The 20632-nt window shown below is 41.0% G+C and overlaps 1 protein-coding gene across 2 annotated transcripts in view; it reads right to left on the reverse strand.

The window, feature by feature from the left end:
* Window positions 1-11474, reverse strand: part of SLC6A17 (solute carrier family 6 member 17) — a 48532-nt gene extending 37058 nt beyond the window's left edge. Inside the window, exons 1-2 of one of the 2 annotated variants that reach the window (XM_075264288.1) lie at window positions 11381-11474; window positions 1345-1727 (exon numbers count right to left, since the gene is read on the reverse strand). In XM_075264288.1, the coding sequence (XP_075120389.1) occupies window positions 1345-1627 (283 nt within the window). In that variant the 5' untranslated portion in view covers window positions 1628-1727; window positions 11381-11474. Of the gene's footprint in view, window positions 1-1344; window positions 1728-11184; window positions 11315-11380 lie in introns of those variants that run through there. The other variant, XM_075264286.1, reaches the window with a different exon arrangement.
* Window positions 11475-20632: the final 9158 nt, after the last annotated feature.

Raw genomic sequence — 20632 nt, forward strand, 5'->3', positions numbered from 1 at the left:
TGAACTACTGAAAATGCAGTAAGGATTGCAATAGTTATATGAAGTTGCATAAAAATAATGATTAGAGATGAGCGAACACTGTTTGGATCAGCCGTTCCGAACATAGATATGAATGGAAGCACCCGGCACGGCGACCGGCCGCCGGCAAAGTCTACGTGCCAGGTGCTTCCATTCATTTCTATGGGAGCATGCTGTTCGGAACGGCTGATCTGAACAGTGTTCACTCATCTCTAATAATAATTTCTTACTTGAAAGACAATTAGACTTATATTTTACTTATATTTATGTTCTCTCTTCCCATAAGAATATTTCCAGGATTCCACCCTGAATCAGCGGCAGAAAGAAACAGGTCATTCAGGCATCTTTCATATTCAAGAGATTGGTGCCCTATCCACAGGAAACGTCAACAGTATCTAATCGAGTTTTGACACCTAAACTGCAAACAAATCATCCTCTATAGCTTTTGCTGTTTAGTAGTGGTTCCAGGATAATGCAGCTCTGCTCCTATTACTTGAATTGACATTCCTGAAAGCAGTAAGATCAGCTGATCAGTACAGGTTTCATTTGCAGAATCCAAAATACTGGTGAGCGATTCAAAAGATGGTAGGACACAGAATACTCTAGCAAATCCAATCTACCTATTACAGCAAAATACACACAGCGGAAACACAAAACAGCATGTCAATTATACCTATAGAAACACTCATTCAGGCCTAATCGGGAGAGGAATGCCACAAGTGAATGCGGGTGCACTGCATCGGCATCCCGTTGAAGCTAGACGCATGGAGAGTTCACACGGCGGAATTTGGTTTCCACCGTGTGAACTTACCCTAATAAAGGTATTTCTGCTTTACCTATACTTTCTCCTATCTAATATTTTGGCCTAATTATAGTCTTTACAACTTACAGATGCTTTTATAACTCATTAATAAACATGAGGGCAGGGATTTTAAGACCTAGATCACATTTAGGTTTTTTCTGCAACTGTATTTAGTGTTGCGTAGAGGAGGGGAAGTATAATGGAAAGATTTATAAATGCCCTCACTTTTGGATCAATTTCTAGTTTTTGCTACACAATGCAAAACATGGACTGGTCTGTAATGTGCCCATATCACAAAACAGCTGTGTGCAGAATACTAAGTGGCATAAAAGATAACAACATCTCAGTAATGTATATAAATTGACACAAATTACAAATCTTGAATTCTAAACATCGAAACACATTTGGGGATAAATTAAGAGTGGATGGGGCATGAGCACAGGGAGCACTTCATTCATGATGAGGCTTTGCCTCTACTGTAGATAGAATTTTACCCCCTTTTTCTTTGAATCATCTGCACTTACCTCCACCATTTTTCTGGCACAAATATGGAAATCGCCAAACATTGCCCAAACCCACGGAGTATCCAATTTGTGCTAATATGTACTGCAGCTTGTTGTTCCATGCTGGCCTGTCCTCTAATTCTGAAGTGTCTTCCAGCTGTTTTCCACTGTTCTCCTCACCAGATACATTTAGAGCACTTGCTTTATGATCTATTGGTTCCTCATGGGCCAACAAGTCAGCAACAGATTCTGTGACATGTTGGTTGCTGTGCTCTCGCTGAGTCACTTTACTGTTTTTAGGCATTTGGAGACTTGTAGGTTTTCAGAAGACCAAGGTAGATGCTGGAGCTCAAATGTAATCCACCCCAAGTAGTTATTTAATACTGCTTCCATGCAATGGTTACCTAAAAAGAAGAAAAATGCAGTTGTTTTACAACCTCTGTAGATAATAAAATTTGTGCAAAAATAGCTCACATATTTCATACTTAAAGAGGACCTTTCATCTCCAACAGTTCCAACTCTTTACATCAATGAATAGGTGCTGAGCTACTGATTCTAGCACAGCTAAAAAAAATTCGTTTAGCTCCCACCATTCCTGAGCAATGAATGCTGGTAGTTTTGGTGTCTTGATATGCTATTTATGCTCTGTACTGTCATTAGGGCAGTGTCAGGCAGGAGCAAGTAAGGGGTGTGATTCTGAGCTCTAACACTGGATGCGTCTGATTGGAGCTCTGAATGACTCCCCCCTGCCTGAAACTGCCTTTATGACATTACAGAGCTTAGGAAGCATGTATGGCACCAAAACTAACTGTGCTTGTTGCTTGGGAATGGCGGGAGCTAGAGAAAGATGGACAAATAAAATCTGAATTGCAACATTAAAAAATCATACTAATTCCCCCATACCTATATATTTTCTTAAAGAGCACCTTTCATGGGTTTGGGCACAGGCAGTTCTATATACTGCTGGAAAGCCAACAGTGTGCTGAATTCAGTGCATTTCCCAATCTGTGCCCCAGGTAAAGAGCTATCAGTACCGGGACCGTAGCTCTTTACAGTCAGAAGTGCGTTTCTGATAGCCTGTCAGGAACGTCCTTCTTCACAGCAGCGCCTATAGCGCTGTACAGTGTGAGCAGGGAGGAATGCCTCCCTCCCCTACTGATAGTGCTCATCTATGGACAAGTACTGTGAGCAAAGGGAGGGGGCGTTGCTCCCCGCTCACACTGTACAGCGCAATAGGCGCTGCTGTGAAGAATGACGTTCCTGACAGAATGTCAGGAACGCCCTTCTGACTGTAAAGAGCTACAGTACCTGGGGCACAGATCAGGAAAGCCGACAGTGCCATGAAATCAGCACACTGTTGGCTTTCCAGCAGTATATAGAACTGCCTCTGCCCAAACCCATGAAAGGTTCTCTTTAAAGTAGGTACCTGCAGCATTGTCAAACTTGGTACTGTATGTGAACAGGCACCGTCATGCAATTTTGATTTAAAGTGTATGTTTTTAGCAAAGACCAAACTACAAAAGGTGTATCTGGTTTGTGGTAGTTCTCAGTAGGTGGGGATACCACTAGCCAAAATAGTGGAATAGAGGAGGTAGGTCTGTTCATGATTGAACGTGCCTGTTCACACACACTCACTTAGTTTTTATGCGTCAGAAATATTTTTAATGAATTGAATAAAAGTTATTTTTTAGTCCTTACCATATTACTTGAGATAACAGTGTATGTTTTATTTTAAACAATGCAAATAAATGTATATTAGTTGCTAAAAGTGGAAACCACATAAAATTTTATATGCACCAAACCTCCTAAAAATAACATTCAATATGTGCAAAGTTCAATCATATCACTAACGCCTTATCATCAGAACTGGAAAGAACAAAAATCTGCTTTGATGCTGGAGATATTTAAAAAGTTCATCTTATAAAATGTAGCGAAGAGGAGGAGAAACACATAGGACATCAGGAAGAAAAGACAAAGGCGGGGCTGGATTCGATGATGACACTGTGCCTCTGAGCATAATTAGCATAAAGAAGAAAATGAATAATTTGAAACGGCGTCGCTGACCTTCAAAATAAAGGTAAGAGATGAATAGTCTTTATAAAGGCTATTCCTAAGTGCTTTTAGTTTAAAAAGGTTTTTTTTACATATAAGGATTTGTCTATCATCATGCATAATTCCCTCAAAACTTTGGGGTGTAAGCCATCTGGACCTGGTGATTTGTCTATATTTAGTATTTTGAAGGTGGCGCTATACTTCCTTCTAGGTTAAACAGGTGACATTTAATGGAGAATTTAGATTACCCTTGTCTTTAGCCATTGGCTTTTCTAGTTTAAATACAGTAGAGAAGAAGGCATTTAATAGATCTGCCTTTTTCAAATCCTCCTCCACCATTACTCCCAGATTATTTTTGAGAGGGCCCACATTGTTAGTTTTTATTTTCTTATTATTTCAGGAGTTAAAGAATAATTTTGGATTATTTTCACTTTTCTTGGCGATTGATCTCTGCCTCTTTTTTTGTGTTTTGCACAATTCATTTTTCTTATTATATATATTTTTTTTTAATGCTGCACAGTACACACTGTAAAAACAAAACCCATAAACGATTGGTACAAACACAGTTTTCTCTAATTCCATTTCTTTAACCCCATTGTGATTTTTTTCCAGCTTCATATGGTATCATTATGGTTTCTCAAAAAAAAGTTTTTCTATAGCTCTGTGAAATAAAAAAATTAAAAAATGTATGGATTTTGGAATCAGTGGAGTAAAAAATTAAAATAAAAAAAAAAGACGGGAAGGGGTTTTAAATCATTGGGTATTGAAACAGGTCCATTTCTCTCTATTCTTCTGTTCTCTCTTATTTTTCTATTCCTAAGGCAGAACAGGAAATTTTAAGAGTATAATGCAAATGTGAACTGATACAAATGTACACAATAATCCTCACACAACCTATCTATAGACTGACCTCACATACCTACAGTCCTTCATGATTGCTAATGGCTACCTGCAGGGCATTATAGCAAGGACTGCCACCTGAGGTCATGTGATCCTTTTTCTGTGGTTTGATCTGATGTTGAAAATGAAAGCCACCATTTGTTTGTAATGTATCCAAAAAACTTGGATTCTTGGAATTTTTTTAAGGAATTGTGCCTAATTGATTCCTTCATCTCTAGTACAAGCAAGAACTAGTATATGGGTCACACTAGCCATACATCTATACTAAACAACGTCAATAATTGTATAATATAATTAAAAAGTAATTAATCATTTTATCAGTAATTTTTTTCTGACCAATTTCATCCAATAATAGCCCTGACTCTAACATGGCAGCATGGTGGCTGAGTTGTTAGCAATATTGTCTTGCAGTGCTAAGGTCCTGGATCCACATCTGATAAAAGATGATATCTGCATAGTTTGAATGTTGTCCCTCTGTTTATATGGCTTTCCTCCTACACTCTAAGGGCCCGTTCACACGGAGTAATTGCGCGTGTATTTTGGCAAAATACATGTGTAAAAAATACACGTGTAAAAATAAGACTCCCATTGACTTCAATGACATTTTAAAGATGTATTTTGACGTGTATTTTGACGTGTTTTTTTACACGTGTAAAAAAATGTCATTGAAGTCAATGGGAGACTTATTTTTACACATGTATTTTTTACACTTGTATTTTGGCAAAATACATGTGCGTTTACTCCGTGCTAATGGGCCCTAAAGACTTACACCATAGGAATTTGGATTGATAGCCCTACTTAGTACAGTAAGAATGATCAATGTTTGTAAAGCACTGTATCAGCAAGAGAAATAAATAAGTAACTCGGTTGATACGCTGACATTATTTTGTGGCTGTTTACTGTACAGGATACATAATATATTTTAATAAAATATATCTTTGTTTTTATGGTGCTCACTGTGTAGCCAAAAGACATGTCAACATGTCAGCAGTATTCTGTGGGTGGGTACGAAATCAAATACAGCAATACTAAATCTATATACCGTTTTTTTCTTCTTCTAGATTTTAACACCTTAAAATAAACCTAATATTTGCAAAAAATAAAATAAAATTTTGGGAGTTGCCATGTTCTGACACCAGTAACTTTTTTTTTTTTTTTACCCCTATCAGTATGTCTGGACTGTGGGAGGAGACCCACACAAACACGGGGAGAACATACAAACTCCTTGCAGATGGTGTTCTTGGCAGGATTCAAACCCAGGTCTCCAGTGCTGCAAGGCTAACAACTGAGCCACCGTGCTACCTACCCATAACTTTTATATTTACGTGTATGGGGATGCAGTAGGTGTCTTTTTTTCCCTATTACATTGTTTTCTGTATGGGAAAAATATTTTAATGTGTTTGTAGCTCAGAGATTTTCGGATGGGTGTATGCATAATTTTTTTTTTTTATCTAGAAAAAGGGGGTTGGTTTTAATTTATATATACCACAGCAAAAAAGCACTGTGCGAAAAACTGTAGCGGCAACAAATGGTTTCTGCTGCAGACTTTATGCTTCCATTATACCCATAGGGAAACTGCTGGTGTTTCTGTAAGTATAATTGGCATGTTGCGATCTTCAATACTCCAACGGTTTTGGAAATCGCAGGGTGTCCACTACGCATATTTTCCTGCAACGTGTGGATGGGATTCACTAGACTTTGTAGGTACCTAAGGCTGGGCCCCCACATGGTGTAAACGTCATGGTTTGGCCATTGCGGAAACTGCAGAAAAAAACATGGCATTTTACAGTAACTATAAAGTCTAGTGAATTGTCAAAAAATACACGCAGCGGATACAGCATGTCAAATATAGTTACCTATGGAAACGCTGGCGGTTTGCCAATAGGTGTAATGGAAGCAGAAAGCTTCTTTGAAAAGCGCTGTGGAAAAAAACGCAATGCATTGCTGCCACGGTTTCTCCCACAGCGCTTTTTTTGCCTGCTACATATGGTCTTAGCCTTAACTGGTTTTACTGGTCACGTAATTAGCTCTGTTATGCTAGATTTAGACTAGAGTTCGGGTTTCCATTATTTGGGTCTGCTTTGAGACACGAAAAACGGAAACCCTATCCACTTAAAAAAGCAGTTACCTGCGTAAGCTAGACTATAGTGGGGTCCACCAAGTTTCAGGAGTCCCCGAACACTAGTGTGAGCCAACACGTAGCAGTTTGAGAGGTCAAATCTACTTACAGATTTCTTATAAAAGATAAAATGCAGCCAGTTAATGGAACAGATTACTGCAAACTGTGTTAACATTGAGTTCACTGTATAACAGTATATAGTAGGCATCTAAACTCGTCTCGTCTCATGCAGGTAACCAGCATGTTATGTTTTACATTTATGACTATGCAGATTTGAAGCTCTGTATCACTGATATAAAGCTATATCAAGTTTAATCAGAAATTTGGTCATTCACTTTATGTTACTCCCAACTGTATACTACAGTATCGATTACACTAAACAGCGCAGCTGCCATGTTTCTCTACCATACCGTCAGCCCATACACATGATCAATAATGCTTGTTTGCTAGCTGTATTCTCCTAGAAGGTCAAGGTTACAGCTTCTCTTCATATAATTATATCTGCTCTTTTGTTTAGTGTCTGCTTCTGCTTGCTTGTTTTTTTTTACTTTGTATGATTTTAAGGCTAAGGAAATTAGAAGACTAAGGAAAAATGAATTAAGCCAGTCTCAGCCACACAAAAAACAGCTGCAGTAAAGCTGCAAAACACATTATGTTAATTTTAGCTGCAGAAACGCAATTGTTTTACCTATAGCTTTAAAGGGAAGAAAAACCACAGCAAAGACACAAATAAAAATGCTGCTGAAAAAAATGCAATGTGTTTTCTTACACAGGTTTTGCTCCATGGGGCCTTAAACAAAAATCTATTTTATGGGAAGCTGTAACTAATATGATCTGCTCGTGACCACTCCAGCTTATGTTTTACTTATGTAAAGTTAAACGCAATGTTCCGGGTATTTCCGCAGTGTTTTTCATTGTATTTTCGCAGGTATAACTGACAGGCAGATTTGTTCTGCAATGTGTGGATGGGATTAGCCAGAATCCCATTCACTTTGCAGATCCTGTAAACTGCAACGTTATAAATCATGGTGTTTCCACCATGGCCAGAACACACAAAACGAGGAGTTGTTTTTTGTTGCAGTTTTAGTAGAATTTTCATGATCATGGCAAACCAACACTATAAAAATGCAATGATTTATCTAGAAAACATAATTTCAGACAACTTTTGATTTTCTGGTGGAATTTGTGTTATTAAAGGGAGTCTATCATTGGCAATAGCCATTTTTAACTAAACATATCTTTGCATAGCCTTAGAAAGGCTATTCCAGGGATACCTTTTATTCTTTCATTGCCACCGGTGTTTTTGAATTAGCCCAGTTTTAGTGATTTGCAAATTAGCCCGCACAGAACAACGGGAGCCTTCTAACTATTCCTTGAGCACGGCATCATCATCAGCCTTCCCCTGCCCACCGCCCTCTGGAAGCAGTGAGGAACTGTAGGAGGAGGAATCCTGTATAAAGAAGGGGGCGGTGAGAAGAAGCTTTGGTGCTCTGTGCTGGCTAATTTGCATATAACTAAAACCAGGCTAATTCAAAAACACCAGCGCCGATGAAAGAATAAAAGCTAAAAAGCTATCCCTGGAATAGCCTTTCTAAAGGCTATGTAAAGATATGTTTAGTGAAAAATGGCTATTGCCAATGATGGACTCCCTTTAATAAATTTTGTAACATACTTTATTAACAAATTTTGTCTCCTTTCTGTGAAATCCTGCACTTAGAGCTGTCCCCGATTCTAATTATATAAAGAGTACGGGGCTGAGTGAAGGAAAGAGAATGAGCGTAGGGGAGGGTCAATTCAAACAGCTATATCTTAAGCACTGTAAAATATAGAAACTTTTGGTATCACATGAGTGTCATCTTTCATATGACACTAAGGATGCAGTTCTACCCGTACAATTTACAGAGATATCACTCAGGACTCAGATATTTATGTGTAGCTGAAGTTACATATCCCAATCCTGAATGTATTCCTCTATTTTCAAGCAGTGTCTCCTTTTTCATGTGACAACAAAACAAGTCTCTTAGTTTTATAATGTGCGAGATATACCCATTTGAAGTGATCCTCCCCTCTCCTCACGTTCTCTTCACTTCACACATCCCAGTAGTTGCTACACAAGTAGAAAATGAGAACCTCTCAATAGAGAAGCTAGGGAAAGGGTGAAAAATCGGCAGGATTTCTTGCGATTTGTTCTTTCAGTTGTGCAATCAAACAATAAACTGGAAATATAAGTCTTTGATTGTATAGTCTTTCTCGGAAATATTAGGCTATGTCCACATAGGAAGGTCTGCTGTTGATTTTCTGTTGCATGAAATTAGCAATAGATTTTCTCAATTTCCACTAATGCAGAATATAGTGGGTTCTGTGAAGACCAACAAAGACTAACACCAAAGGTCATTTTAAGCTGAAGTTTTTTTGTGCACTGTGTGGATAAGATTTTTTTTAAGAAGACTTTTCATCACCGCCACCATCTTTGCACAATTTTTTTCTCTAGCCCTCACCATTCCTGAGCTATCATTTCTGTTAGTTGCTGCTTCTACTGCAAGGTGGTCCATGGCTGTCTTTTCCAGTTCAAGACGGCCTACCTGACAGTAGAAAGCCCAGTTAGCATATTGGGTGCTGAAACTATCACCACCAATTGCTAAGGAATGGTGGAGGAAAGAGAGGGAATTCCAACTGCAGTGCCTATTTGAGGATACAAAGAGCAGAAGTTGCTGGAGGTTGTAAAATGTCTACTTTTATCCATTTAGATACAACTGTACAACTGTTCATCAGATTATCCATAGGCAAGTCCACAGTGGAAGATATGTTGTGTGCATCCTTTGTGGACGTAACCTCCAGTTCCGCTAGGTTCACACCTGCATTCGGGTTTCCGCTTGGGGGGAGGGTCTGCTTTTCTCTCCACATTTTTTAAGCGGAGTGGGGAACGGAATCCCCAAATGGCGTTGCAGTGCTGGTGTGAACGCAGCCTTAGTTCTATCATATGCTAGTATGCTGTTCCTTTACAGATGGTCACCGAACATTCCATTTCCCTTTCTCCTTCCAAGATTAGAGTTAGGCACACACCATACTGGTTCCAAACACATTGATGTGTCAGTTTCTGCTGTGATCCTTGTATTCTATTCACCAAGCCCTTCTAGGATACCTTGGGAGGACACTGTTTAAAAAAAATCTATGAATACCTAAAAAAAACTATTGAAACATAAAAAGGAACATGTATATAAATAAAACTGTAGCAAATAAAAATGTATCAACAGAATACCTAAGAAATGTAGACACATTGAGATAAGCAATTCATTTGTAATATTAATTATGTAAGAGATTCAATTTCAGAGGCTCTCTAGAAGCTTTTTGGCTGTGTCAGAGAAGCAATTAATGAATGTCCGCTTGTAGTAACCCTCTGAATTATCTTTCTATGGATGTGTATTCATAGACTAAAGGATCACAAGACAAGACACACCAAGGGACACACACATTGCCATGTGATTTGTAATGCCACGCATTGTTAATCAAATGTGTACAAGCTTATTACAGTTTCCAGGCAACAAACAAATTACTGAGTTATAGCTGACATGAATTTACTATCAACTGGCCTTGTAGACACACCAAGAATACAGCTAGTAAATCACTCACACAGAATAAGCTCACGTCAGTAAAAAATACATGGTTGTTTTATGATATTGTAATATGAGTGTTCAGAAGGGCTCTGTATATACGGCACATATAATAGAGCACACATAGCAGTCTCACTTCCAAACAGACTGCATTGTAATTCGGCCCTGAAAGCTGATATCAGGGGCCAAAGCTGCAGCGGGGTAGTGTTTCTTACCAACCATACATTCTATATATATATATATATATATATATATATATATATATATATATATATAACAGGACATTATGTTTAGCTATTAAAACAGAGAAGGGTTAATATCCTGAAAAATACAGTCTGCTGGAAATTACAGCCTGCATGACATGAACATAATAGCAAAGTACAAATTGTACAAGGCATGCGGTATTAGTCATACATAGGACAGGGTTGTTATGCACCATAATGGCAGCATTTACTCATTGAACATTAACTCTTCCCATATATTCGGCTGCATCTGCCTATGCCAACTCCTGCAAGCTACAGGTGATATAGGGTGGGCATATCGCTCGCAGTACTGCCCATGCTGACGACATCCACACACATGACACTGGCACAACTTCTAGAAGAGCTTAAGTATTAACCACCATATTGTAACCCATGACATGGCTAGACAGACGGATAGATAGAGGGATAGATAGACAGATAGATGATAGATAGATAGACAAATAGATAGATGTATCCTGAGCACATAAAGGGACAGAAGACACCCCATCCCCAGACGTATACAAATGTCAGCACACAATGTCATGGCTGCGGGAATTAAATATTCACAAGATCTCAGAATAGACCTCAAGGTCACACAATGAGAGGCAAAGCTGGGCACATCCCAAGGTGTCACAGCCCCGTGCATGAGCAGCAGCCTGTGCCCGGCATCATGTGGTGGGTGCTCAGGCCTGGCATGTCACATCTACAAGGGGGTGAGGGTCTCATGGAGCCCTTCACCTGACACAGTCACTCACCCCTGGTAGCGGTACATGAGTGCTATGACAAGTCCTGGCCAGGTGAGGACACTTTCAATGTCATCCCGGATAACAGAAGGAATCCCGGCACAGAGGAGTGGTCTGCGCCCCCAGCCCCTCACACCACTACGCAGCACGGCTAACAGCCTGCAGCTCCGCCACGATAACGCGGGCGCCCTTACCCTTCACATGGGATGCTGCGAGGACGGATGCGCCTGGATTAATGCAGGTAGGAGGGACTGTGCTCTGGATCAGCGATGGGAGGAGAGGGGACCACAGCTCCATTCACTGGGAGCCAAAGCACGCAAACGTGACGTCAGCCCTCAGGGGGGCACCTCCGACCACCAGACCACTCCCAAGGCAAAAGGATCGCTTTACCTGCCTACAGACCAAGCCGCTTCCCTCATCACTGTGATGGAGGCTGCTGACGCAAAGCTTGAGTCATCCAGAGATGCTTGTCGCTTGTGAATGGAGGAGCGTGAAGCCTGGGGATGGGGGAGGACAGTCACGGGGCTAAGAATGAAAACATCTATCCCTGTACTGCTGTGCCGTGTACAGACTATGCTGTGTACAACTGTGCCATATACAACTGTGCCATGTACAACTGTGCCGTGTACAACAGTGCCATGTACAGACTATGCCATGTACAGACTATGCCGTGTACAACTGTGCCATGTACAGACTATGCCATGTACAACTGTGCCATGTACAACTGTGCCATGTACAGACTATGCCATGTACAACTGTGCCATGTACAACTGTGCCATGTACAGACTATGCCGTGTAAAACTGTGCCATGTACAACTGTGCCGTGTACAACAGTGCCATGTACAGACTATGCCATGTACAGACTATGCCGTGTACAACTGTGCCATGTACAGACTATGCCATGTACAACTGTGCCATGTACAACTGTGCCATGTACAGACTATGCCATGTACAACTGTGCCATGTACAACTGTGCCATGTACAGACTATGCCGTGTAAAACTGTGCCATGTACAACTGTGACATATACAGACTGTGCCGTGTACAACTGTGCCATATACAGACTGTGCCGTGTACAACAGTGCCATGTACAGACTATGCCATGTACATCTATGCCATGTACATCTGTGCCATGTACAGACTATGCCGTGTACAACTGTGCCGTGTACAACAGTGCCATGTACAGACTATGCCATGTACAGACTATGCCGTGTACAACTGTGCCATGTACAACTGTGCCATGTACAGACTATGCCGTGTACAACTGTGCCATGTACAGACTATGCCGTGTACAACTGTGCCATGTACAGACTATGCCATGTACATCTGTGCCATGTACAGACTATGCCATGTACAACTGTGCCATGTACAGACTATGCCGTGTAAAACTGTGCCATGTACAACTGTGACATATACAGACTGTACCGTGTACAACTGTGCCATATACAGACTGTGCCGTGTACAACAGTGCCATGTACAGACTATGCCGTGTACAACTGTGCCATGTACAGACTATGCCATGTACATCTGTGCCATGTACAGACTATGCCATGTACAACTGTGCCATGTACAGACTATGCCGTGTAAAACTGTGCCATGTACAACTGTGACATATACAGACTGTGCCGTGTACAACTGTGCCATATACAGACTGTGCCGTGTACAACAGTGCCATGTACAGACTATGCCATGTACATCTGTGCCATGTACAGACTATGCCATGTACAACTGTGCCATGTACAACTGTGCCATGTACAGACTATGCCGTGTAAAACTGTGCCATGTACAACTGTGCCATATACAGACTGTGCCGTGTACAACTGTGCCATATACAGACTATGCCTTGTACATCTGTGCCATGTACAGACTGTGCCGTGTACAGACTATGCCGTGTACATCTGTGCCATGTACAGACTATGCCGTGTACATCTGTGCCATGTACAGACTATGCCTTGTACATCTGTGCCATGTACAGACTATGCCGTGTACAACTGTGCCATGTACAGACTATGCCGTGTACAACTGTGCCGTGTACAGACTATGCCGTGTACAACAGTGCCATGTACAGACTATGCCGTGTACAACTGTGCCATGTACAGACTATGCCGTGTACAACTGTGCCGTGTACAGACTATGCCGTGTACATATGTGCCATGTACAGTCTATGCCGTGTACAACAGTGCCATGTACAGATTATGTCGTGTACATCTGTGCCATGTACAGACTATGCTGTGTACATCTATGCCATGTACAACTGTGCCATGTACATCTGTGCCATGTATATCTATGTCATGTACATCTGTGTCATGAACCTCTATGCCATGTGCTACTGTGCCATGTACATCTCTGCCATGTATACCTATGCCATGTACATCTCTGCCATGTATATCTATGTTATGTACAGCTCTGCCATGTACATCTATGCATGTACATCTATGCCATGTACATCTGTGCCATGTACTGAGACAGCAGGGAGGCCACCTTGATATACTGCAAGAAAGAAGCAAAGAAAGTCTCACCCAGCCCTAGTAAGATGTACTATACTGACAGACTATACTTCATCCGTATAGTCTGTCAGTCACCCCATTACCCTGACAGACTGACCATAGAGGGGCTTCAGCTGAATTGTAGATAAAAGTGAGCGAAACTCCAAGGCCCATTCTAATTCTAACCAGCTTGTGGGAGAGGGGCCTGTGACCCCCTCATGTTCCAGGATATGGCTGCAAATACTGCATCACCCCCACCTCCGCCTTCATTACTAGACAAAGTCAGATACTAGTATATGCTAATACTCAAGGTTATTACTATCTACATAATCCATTGTACACGTTATACTTACTCTCCCTATGTATTAACAGCATTATTATATACTAGCTGGTACCCGCGACTTCGTCTGCGGTGATTGTAGAAGTGGGTATATACAGGCGCGGGTAAGGTTTTCGTACTATGTATAAGGTATGGGATATGAAATGTAACTGTGTATCTTGTTGTTGCTGTAATTCTGAGAGCACATGAGACTTTTGTGTTGAATGTAATTTGTAGTTTAGCCGCTATACGGTGTTGGTATAAACTGTACATAGTGACTTTGGGACAGAGGTATTTCAGGTTAATATACTTCGATATACGACATTGTATGATTTGTTATTTTGCGCCAGTACATGTAAGTTTTGGGCACAGAATACACTTGAGTAAGCAACATAAAGTCTGGCCCTGTGCAGTTTAGTAACTCCATGTGCCTCTTATTAATAGCAATTAACCCCATCATGTCCCTCACATTAACCCCAGTGTAAGAGTTACTGATAGAGATGAGCGAGTACTGTTGGGATCAGCCGATCCGAACAGCACGCTCGCATAGAAATGAATGGACGTAGCCGGCACGCGGCGGGTTAAGCGCGCTGGCTACGTCCAAGCGGAAGTACCAGGTGCATCCATTCATTTCTATGGAGCGTGCTGTTCGGATCGGCTGATCCCAACAGTACTCGCTCATCTCTAGTTACTGATATGTGAGAGACTTGGAGGTAATAATTAAGTATCTTCATTACTGAGGTCTTTTATTAGTCCCTCCATATGTCTCACATATTAGTAATCTTTATATGGGGCACACAGGGGTTAATATGAGGGACATGATGGGGTTTATTCCTATTAATGTGAGGCACATGGAGTTACTAACACTAAACTAATAACCCCATGCCTGACATTAATGAGAATAGGAAATAAAGGAAGGGAGCTGTGTGTTTCTTACTTTCAGTTTGCTAGCAGCTTCGGCAGGAGCTATCACTATAGCAGGCAGAAACTTGAGCGATTAAGCTCCACCCCCTGGGTTTCCTGAACCCCTCTCAAAGGGGAGTGTCCTTATGCCTCAGCTCTAGCAGAGACTTTATTTAACTCTTGCAGGTCCTGTGCTGCTGGCATGCCAGTGAAATATGGCAGGAGTGCCACTCTTGGCATGTGTGCCAGGGGTTGCTGACCTCTGCTGTAGAGGGTAATATGAATTTTGTGGCTTGCTATGGTCCAAAGTGTGTGAGATTGCAAAGATAGTGATGTGAGTTTGGGTTTTGTGGGGGTCCTGGGAAAAACGTATGTGCGCTATTTTGACGAAAAGTAGCCTATTGCGCAATCGAGTGTAGGGACTATGTTTGTGGAAAATTTCAGCCAAATCGGTGGAGCGTTTTTTGCGTGATTGACCGCCAAAGATCCGAACATCCAAAGGGTCCTGGGAAAAACATATGTGCGCTATTGTGACGAAAAGTAGCCTATTGCGCAATCGAGTGTAGGGACTATGTTTGTGGAAAATTTCAGCCAAATCGGTGGAGCGGTTTTTGCATGATTGACCGCCAAAGATCCGAACATCCAAAGGGTCCTGGGAAAAACATATGTGCGCTATTGTGACGAAAAGTAGCCTATTGCGCAATCGAGTGTAGGGACTATGTTTGTGGAAAATTTCAGCCAAATCGGGGTCCAAAGTGTGTGAGATTGCAGAGATAGTGATGTGAGTTTGGGGTTTGTGGGGGTCCTGGGAAAAACGTATGTGCGCTATTGTGACGAAAAGTAGCGTATTGCGCAATGGGGTGTATTAACTATGTTTGTGGAAAATTTCAGCCAAATCGGTCAAGCGGGTTTTGCGTGATTGACTAACAAACATCCGAACACACAAAGCCACAAACATCCAAACTCACAAACTTTCACATTTATAATATTAATAGGATTTCATTTCATTTCCCTTTAATAAATGTCTGTTATACCATAAAACTGCAAACGCTCTAATGTAAGTCTGAGGGTCTGTGAAAAACATGGACCCCATCTACATGCTATATTTTGTCATGGACCATTGCAAGTGCTCTGAAAATTAGTATTGCGCTGACATGTGACTTTTTTGTGGGTCGCACCTTCTTTGTTTTTTGTTTTGTTTTTTAAAATAACACGAAAAACCTATAAGGCATATCCATATCCAAGAAACTTGAGGAGAAACTGACGTTGTCTTGGATAAAGAACAGACCATTTTTCCAAGGATATGCAGATAGATATGTGTACAAGGCCTAGTCTAAAATAAATTGTATTCCCCTACCCATGTGATTACCACCGTTACCAGCATAGGTGATGAAACAGAAGCCAGGTACTGCAATGTCAGGCAGTAAGCGCCTAACATGACTTTACTGTATGTGTCATGATACCCACAGGGTATGACTAAAATGGATGAACACCTGTACGACTGTGACCCAAGCTCTTTTGGTAGGGGTGTCAGAATCCTCCTCAGTGCCGTCCAGTCTCTAATGTTCTTTATCATTGCTCTGTATTTAATTGCACTGTAGGTCCATTGTCTCCACCAAAGTGTTCCTATGTATAATATATATTCCCCACATATTACTACCACTATCCCATTCACACTGTGCAGTTCATAAAGGGGTTCCGAATTTATAAACTTATATTTGGAAATTTTTAAAGGAGTAGGGCAACTTCCCTAATATTAGGCTGACAGTCCACCCTAGGAGTCCAACCACACATATTCCTTTTCTGAGGCTAAGGCTCCATGTAGCAGGCTGCTGTAGGAAAAATAACAGCAGAAACGCATAGTTGTTTTTCCTTCAGCGTTCTGATTCCAGTAACATTTTTGAAAATCACAGAATTTCTGCTGCGCATATTTCGCTGGCATGTGTGGATGGGATTTGCTAGATTTCCATCCAGCTTGCAAGGACAGTAAAACGCTGCATTTTTCCAACGCTTTTTCACCATGGACAAATCGGGGCCCCAGCCTAAAGTGGATTTCCACTGCAGATTTTCCCAAAATCTGTGATAACTTTGAAATAAATGTGGATTTGTTGCATAACAAAATATGCCATGGATTTAAAATCTGTATCAATATGTAAACTACCCACTGCTCATTTTCTTTATCCATTCTCTACCCTCTGTATGGAAGCAGTGATAGGTTACAGTAGGCCCTTATATCACAATAAAAGTGTGCAGATATGCCCTTATTTTCGCTTCCTTTGGCTTGAGATATCCATGACATGAACCTAGCATGATGAGCATCTTTGGTGAAAAAAAATCAGAAACTTTTGAGTTACTTTTTCATGTTAAGCTTGTTACCTAGGCAGGGCTTCAGTTTTGTATTGTACCTAAAACTATATTTTCTTTAATTCATGCCCTTACAAGGTCATATTGAGACATAATGAAGCTGCAATGGATTGCTGCACATAACAATTATCCAGTTTCTAACATTGATGGCCTATCATTAGGATAGATCATCAATATTAAAGGGGTTGTCCCATCACAAGGATCTTATCTATACTGCTAGTTTATGTGGATTTAAGACTTTTCCTAACTGCATTGCTTTATCAAAACTGCTTTGTTTGGCCGATATCTTAATTTATTCACTTCTTTGTTTACACTCCGTTTCTATGGCCCTTGGGATTATCTGCTCATATGTCAAGTGATGTAGCTGCCTGCTCTCAGAGGGGGAGGGAGGGGCTGGGAGAAGCTCTGAGCTGTTTGTGTCTTTTAAGTAGCGGAGCTTCTCAGAGAGCTCCAGGAATTCTGAGCTCTTATCAGTCGGTTTAATTGAATTTGGCTGATAAGGGCTGAGATAGGGAGTCCGTTACCTCTGTATGTAATGCAAACTGACTCAAATCCAGCTCTGCTACATAAGCTTCACACTGTGGTAATTCATTTACAACCAATCTCATGCAAGTGAAACCCCGCCCCCCATGTGCCGAGAAAAGCAGAAAGTGAAGAGAGCACAACAGCCTGCAGGTTAGTGAACAAGCTTCATGGGAATACCCCTTTAAATCTTTTTATTAGGTCATTAGCACAGAGACAGCGTGATTCGCGTTATTGTTTACATTTCTCAAGCCGCCCCGGCCACTCGCCTTAGAAATTGTAGCAACGAGTGTAGGTACTGCAGTGCAGTCCCATCGAAATCTATGCAGCGGTGCTGCAATACCTACACATGTTGCTACAGTGTGAATGGCGAGCGAACAGCATGGCTCATGGTATGTAAACAATACCGCGAACAGTGCTGTTTCGGTACCAGTGCCCTGCAGGGGTCCCAGGTGTTGGACTCCCACAGATCTAATATTGATGACCTATCCTAAGGATAGGCAGTCAATGTTAGTAACCGGATGACCCCTTCAAAACATGCCTCCAGTTATAAATAACTTTACATAAATGAATAGTACAGGTTAATATATGAACCTTGAGATAATATATCTTATTAAAGAAATCTGTTTAGAGGCTAGGAGAACACAGAATGAGGCAATAAATGAATTAACCAACTGGCAGGGGAATCCTATTCGATCCATACCGCACTGGGAGGCACCAGGGAAAAGTTAGTATGTTTTATTGGGGGGGGGGGGGTGTTCACCTCCACCGGGCTATTTAAAATATAAAAATTTTGGCTGGACATCCCTTTAAGATTTTTTTTTCTCTCTGCTCTCTACACCTTTGATTGCTGTCTACATAGACGGCACATACTAATGTTGATGGAAAGAGAGGAGGCTGGAGGAGTCCTCCCCTCCAGAATAAAAGGGAGATGTAACTATGAGTCCACTATCTAAAAAGAAGAAACAGGAATTAGCTTCCTAGCGTGATACCGCTATTACAACATAATCAAACACACATATGATGGTATGGTAGCAAAATAAGTTGCTAATAACACTCAAGGGCTCTCCAGAAGGATACCTAGTGCTGCAACCACCTCTAAGGAAGGACAGAAGATGTCCTCAGGGTGATAGACAAACCAAACCAAAGGTTGGAGGCTGAACAGAGTACTCTTGGTAAAATGAACAATTTATTAAATAAATATAAATAACAGTGCAATATGTTTTGTGAACTTCATCAGGCACCAATGTATATTATGTATTAGGTGCTGTTAAACATATAGAACAATAGTGTTTTGTGCTGTTTGACCTAGTAGCTGTTCAGACTTGTCACTATAATGTGCTGCTCTTAAATACAGTTCATAAAGGTGCCTGAAGTCCATCGATTCATTGTAGCACTATTTTACTTATACAGAAACACACAGTAGCTTGGTCAGTGCTGGACAGCCATAAAACCACATTACAGGATCCCTTGTCTTTGTATACAACCTCCTGCTGCTATCACCATAGATCACTCTTGATCTGTAGAAGTGTAAAGCGTATGACGAAGTGCCAGGTTTTACCATTTTGCCTTGTACATTTGTGCTGTCGATTACCCAGGATGATAATAATATTCTCAGTTCATTAAGTAAGGAAATTGTGCACAGAAAAGCTGGCCTTATTCATGAACATATTGAGTCACAGTATGAGGAAGGAGAACTTCAGGGGTTTCATGTTCCCTCCTCTCGAAATCTCCAATTACCACTTTAATGGGTGTCTTGGCACTACAACAATATGTGTGTTAACAAAAGCAGTTGGCCTTTGTAGGGTACAAAGCCATGTGACTGGATGCAGTAAGTGTGCCCGAGGATGTAATGATAAGACCCTTCTACATGTGTCCTCTGTAGACCTATTTCCATAAGTGCCCTGATGGCAAGCTATAAATAGCAATGTGAATTCAACCCTTCTGACTCGGAGCATCCAGAGCTGAGGATCTGTCACCATGGAAACCTGATCAGCATCCTTCAGATGCTCCTGCCAGTGTCTGAGAAACACCAGCTGGTGAATAAGTGAGCGAACAGGGAGCTTTCCATAACACATCAAACCCGATAAAATAGCAGCAGCTAACATACAGTATCCGCTCTGCAGATTATCCTCAGCAGAAAGCAAGAGATTTCTGCACATGGAAGATTAAAGAGATTACAATAGGAATATTAAGCATCTTTCATTTCACTCTTACGGAAAAGATCTAAAACAAATTTTGTAATGAAAAAATATAATTAACAGTAATATTTTAGAATAGTGCTCTCTACATTCATATAGCAGAAAAGCATGCATACATATATATACATATAGCAGAAAAGCATGCATACATATATACAGTCATGGCCAAAAGTTTTGAGAATGACACAAATCTTATATTTTCACATGATCTGCTGCCCTCTGGTTTTTATGTGTGTTTGTCAGATGTTTTTATCACATACAGAAATATAATTGCAATCATATTATGAGTAACAAAAGCTTATATTGACAGTTAGAATGAGTTAATGCAGCGTTGCAATATTTGCAGTGTTGACTCTTCTTCTTCAGGACTTCTGCAATTCTCCCTGGCATGCTCTCAACCAACTTCTGGACCAAATCCTGACTGATAGCAGTCCATTCTTGCACAATCAATGCTTGCATTTTGTCAGAATTTGTAGGTTTTTGTTTGTCCACCCGTCTCTTGATGATTGACCACAAGCTCTCAATGGGATTAAGATCTGGGGAGTTTCCAGGCCATGGACCCAAAATCTCTATGTTTTGTTCCCTGAGCCATTTAGTTATCACCTTTGCTTTATGGCAAGGTGCTCCATCATGCTGGAAAAGGCATTGTTGATCGCCAAACTGCTCTTGGACGGTTGGGAGAAGTTGATCTTGGAGGACATTCTGGTACCATTCTTTATTCATGGCTGTGTTTTTAGGCAAGACTGTGAGAGAGCCGATTCCCTTGGCTGAGAAGCAACCCCACACATGAATGGTTTCAGGATGCTTTACAGTTGGCATGAGACAAGACTGGTGGTAGCGCTCACCTC

Source organism: Leptodactylus fuscus, chromosome 2 (genome assembly GCF_031893055.1).
Source record: "Leptodactylus fuscus isolate aLepFus1 chromosome 2, aLepFus1.hap2, whole genome shotgun sequence".
NCBI lineage: Eukaryota > Metazoa > Chordata > Amphibia > Anura > Leptodactylidae > Leptodactylus > Leptodactylus fuscus.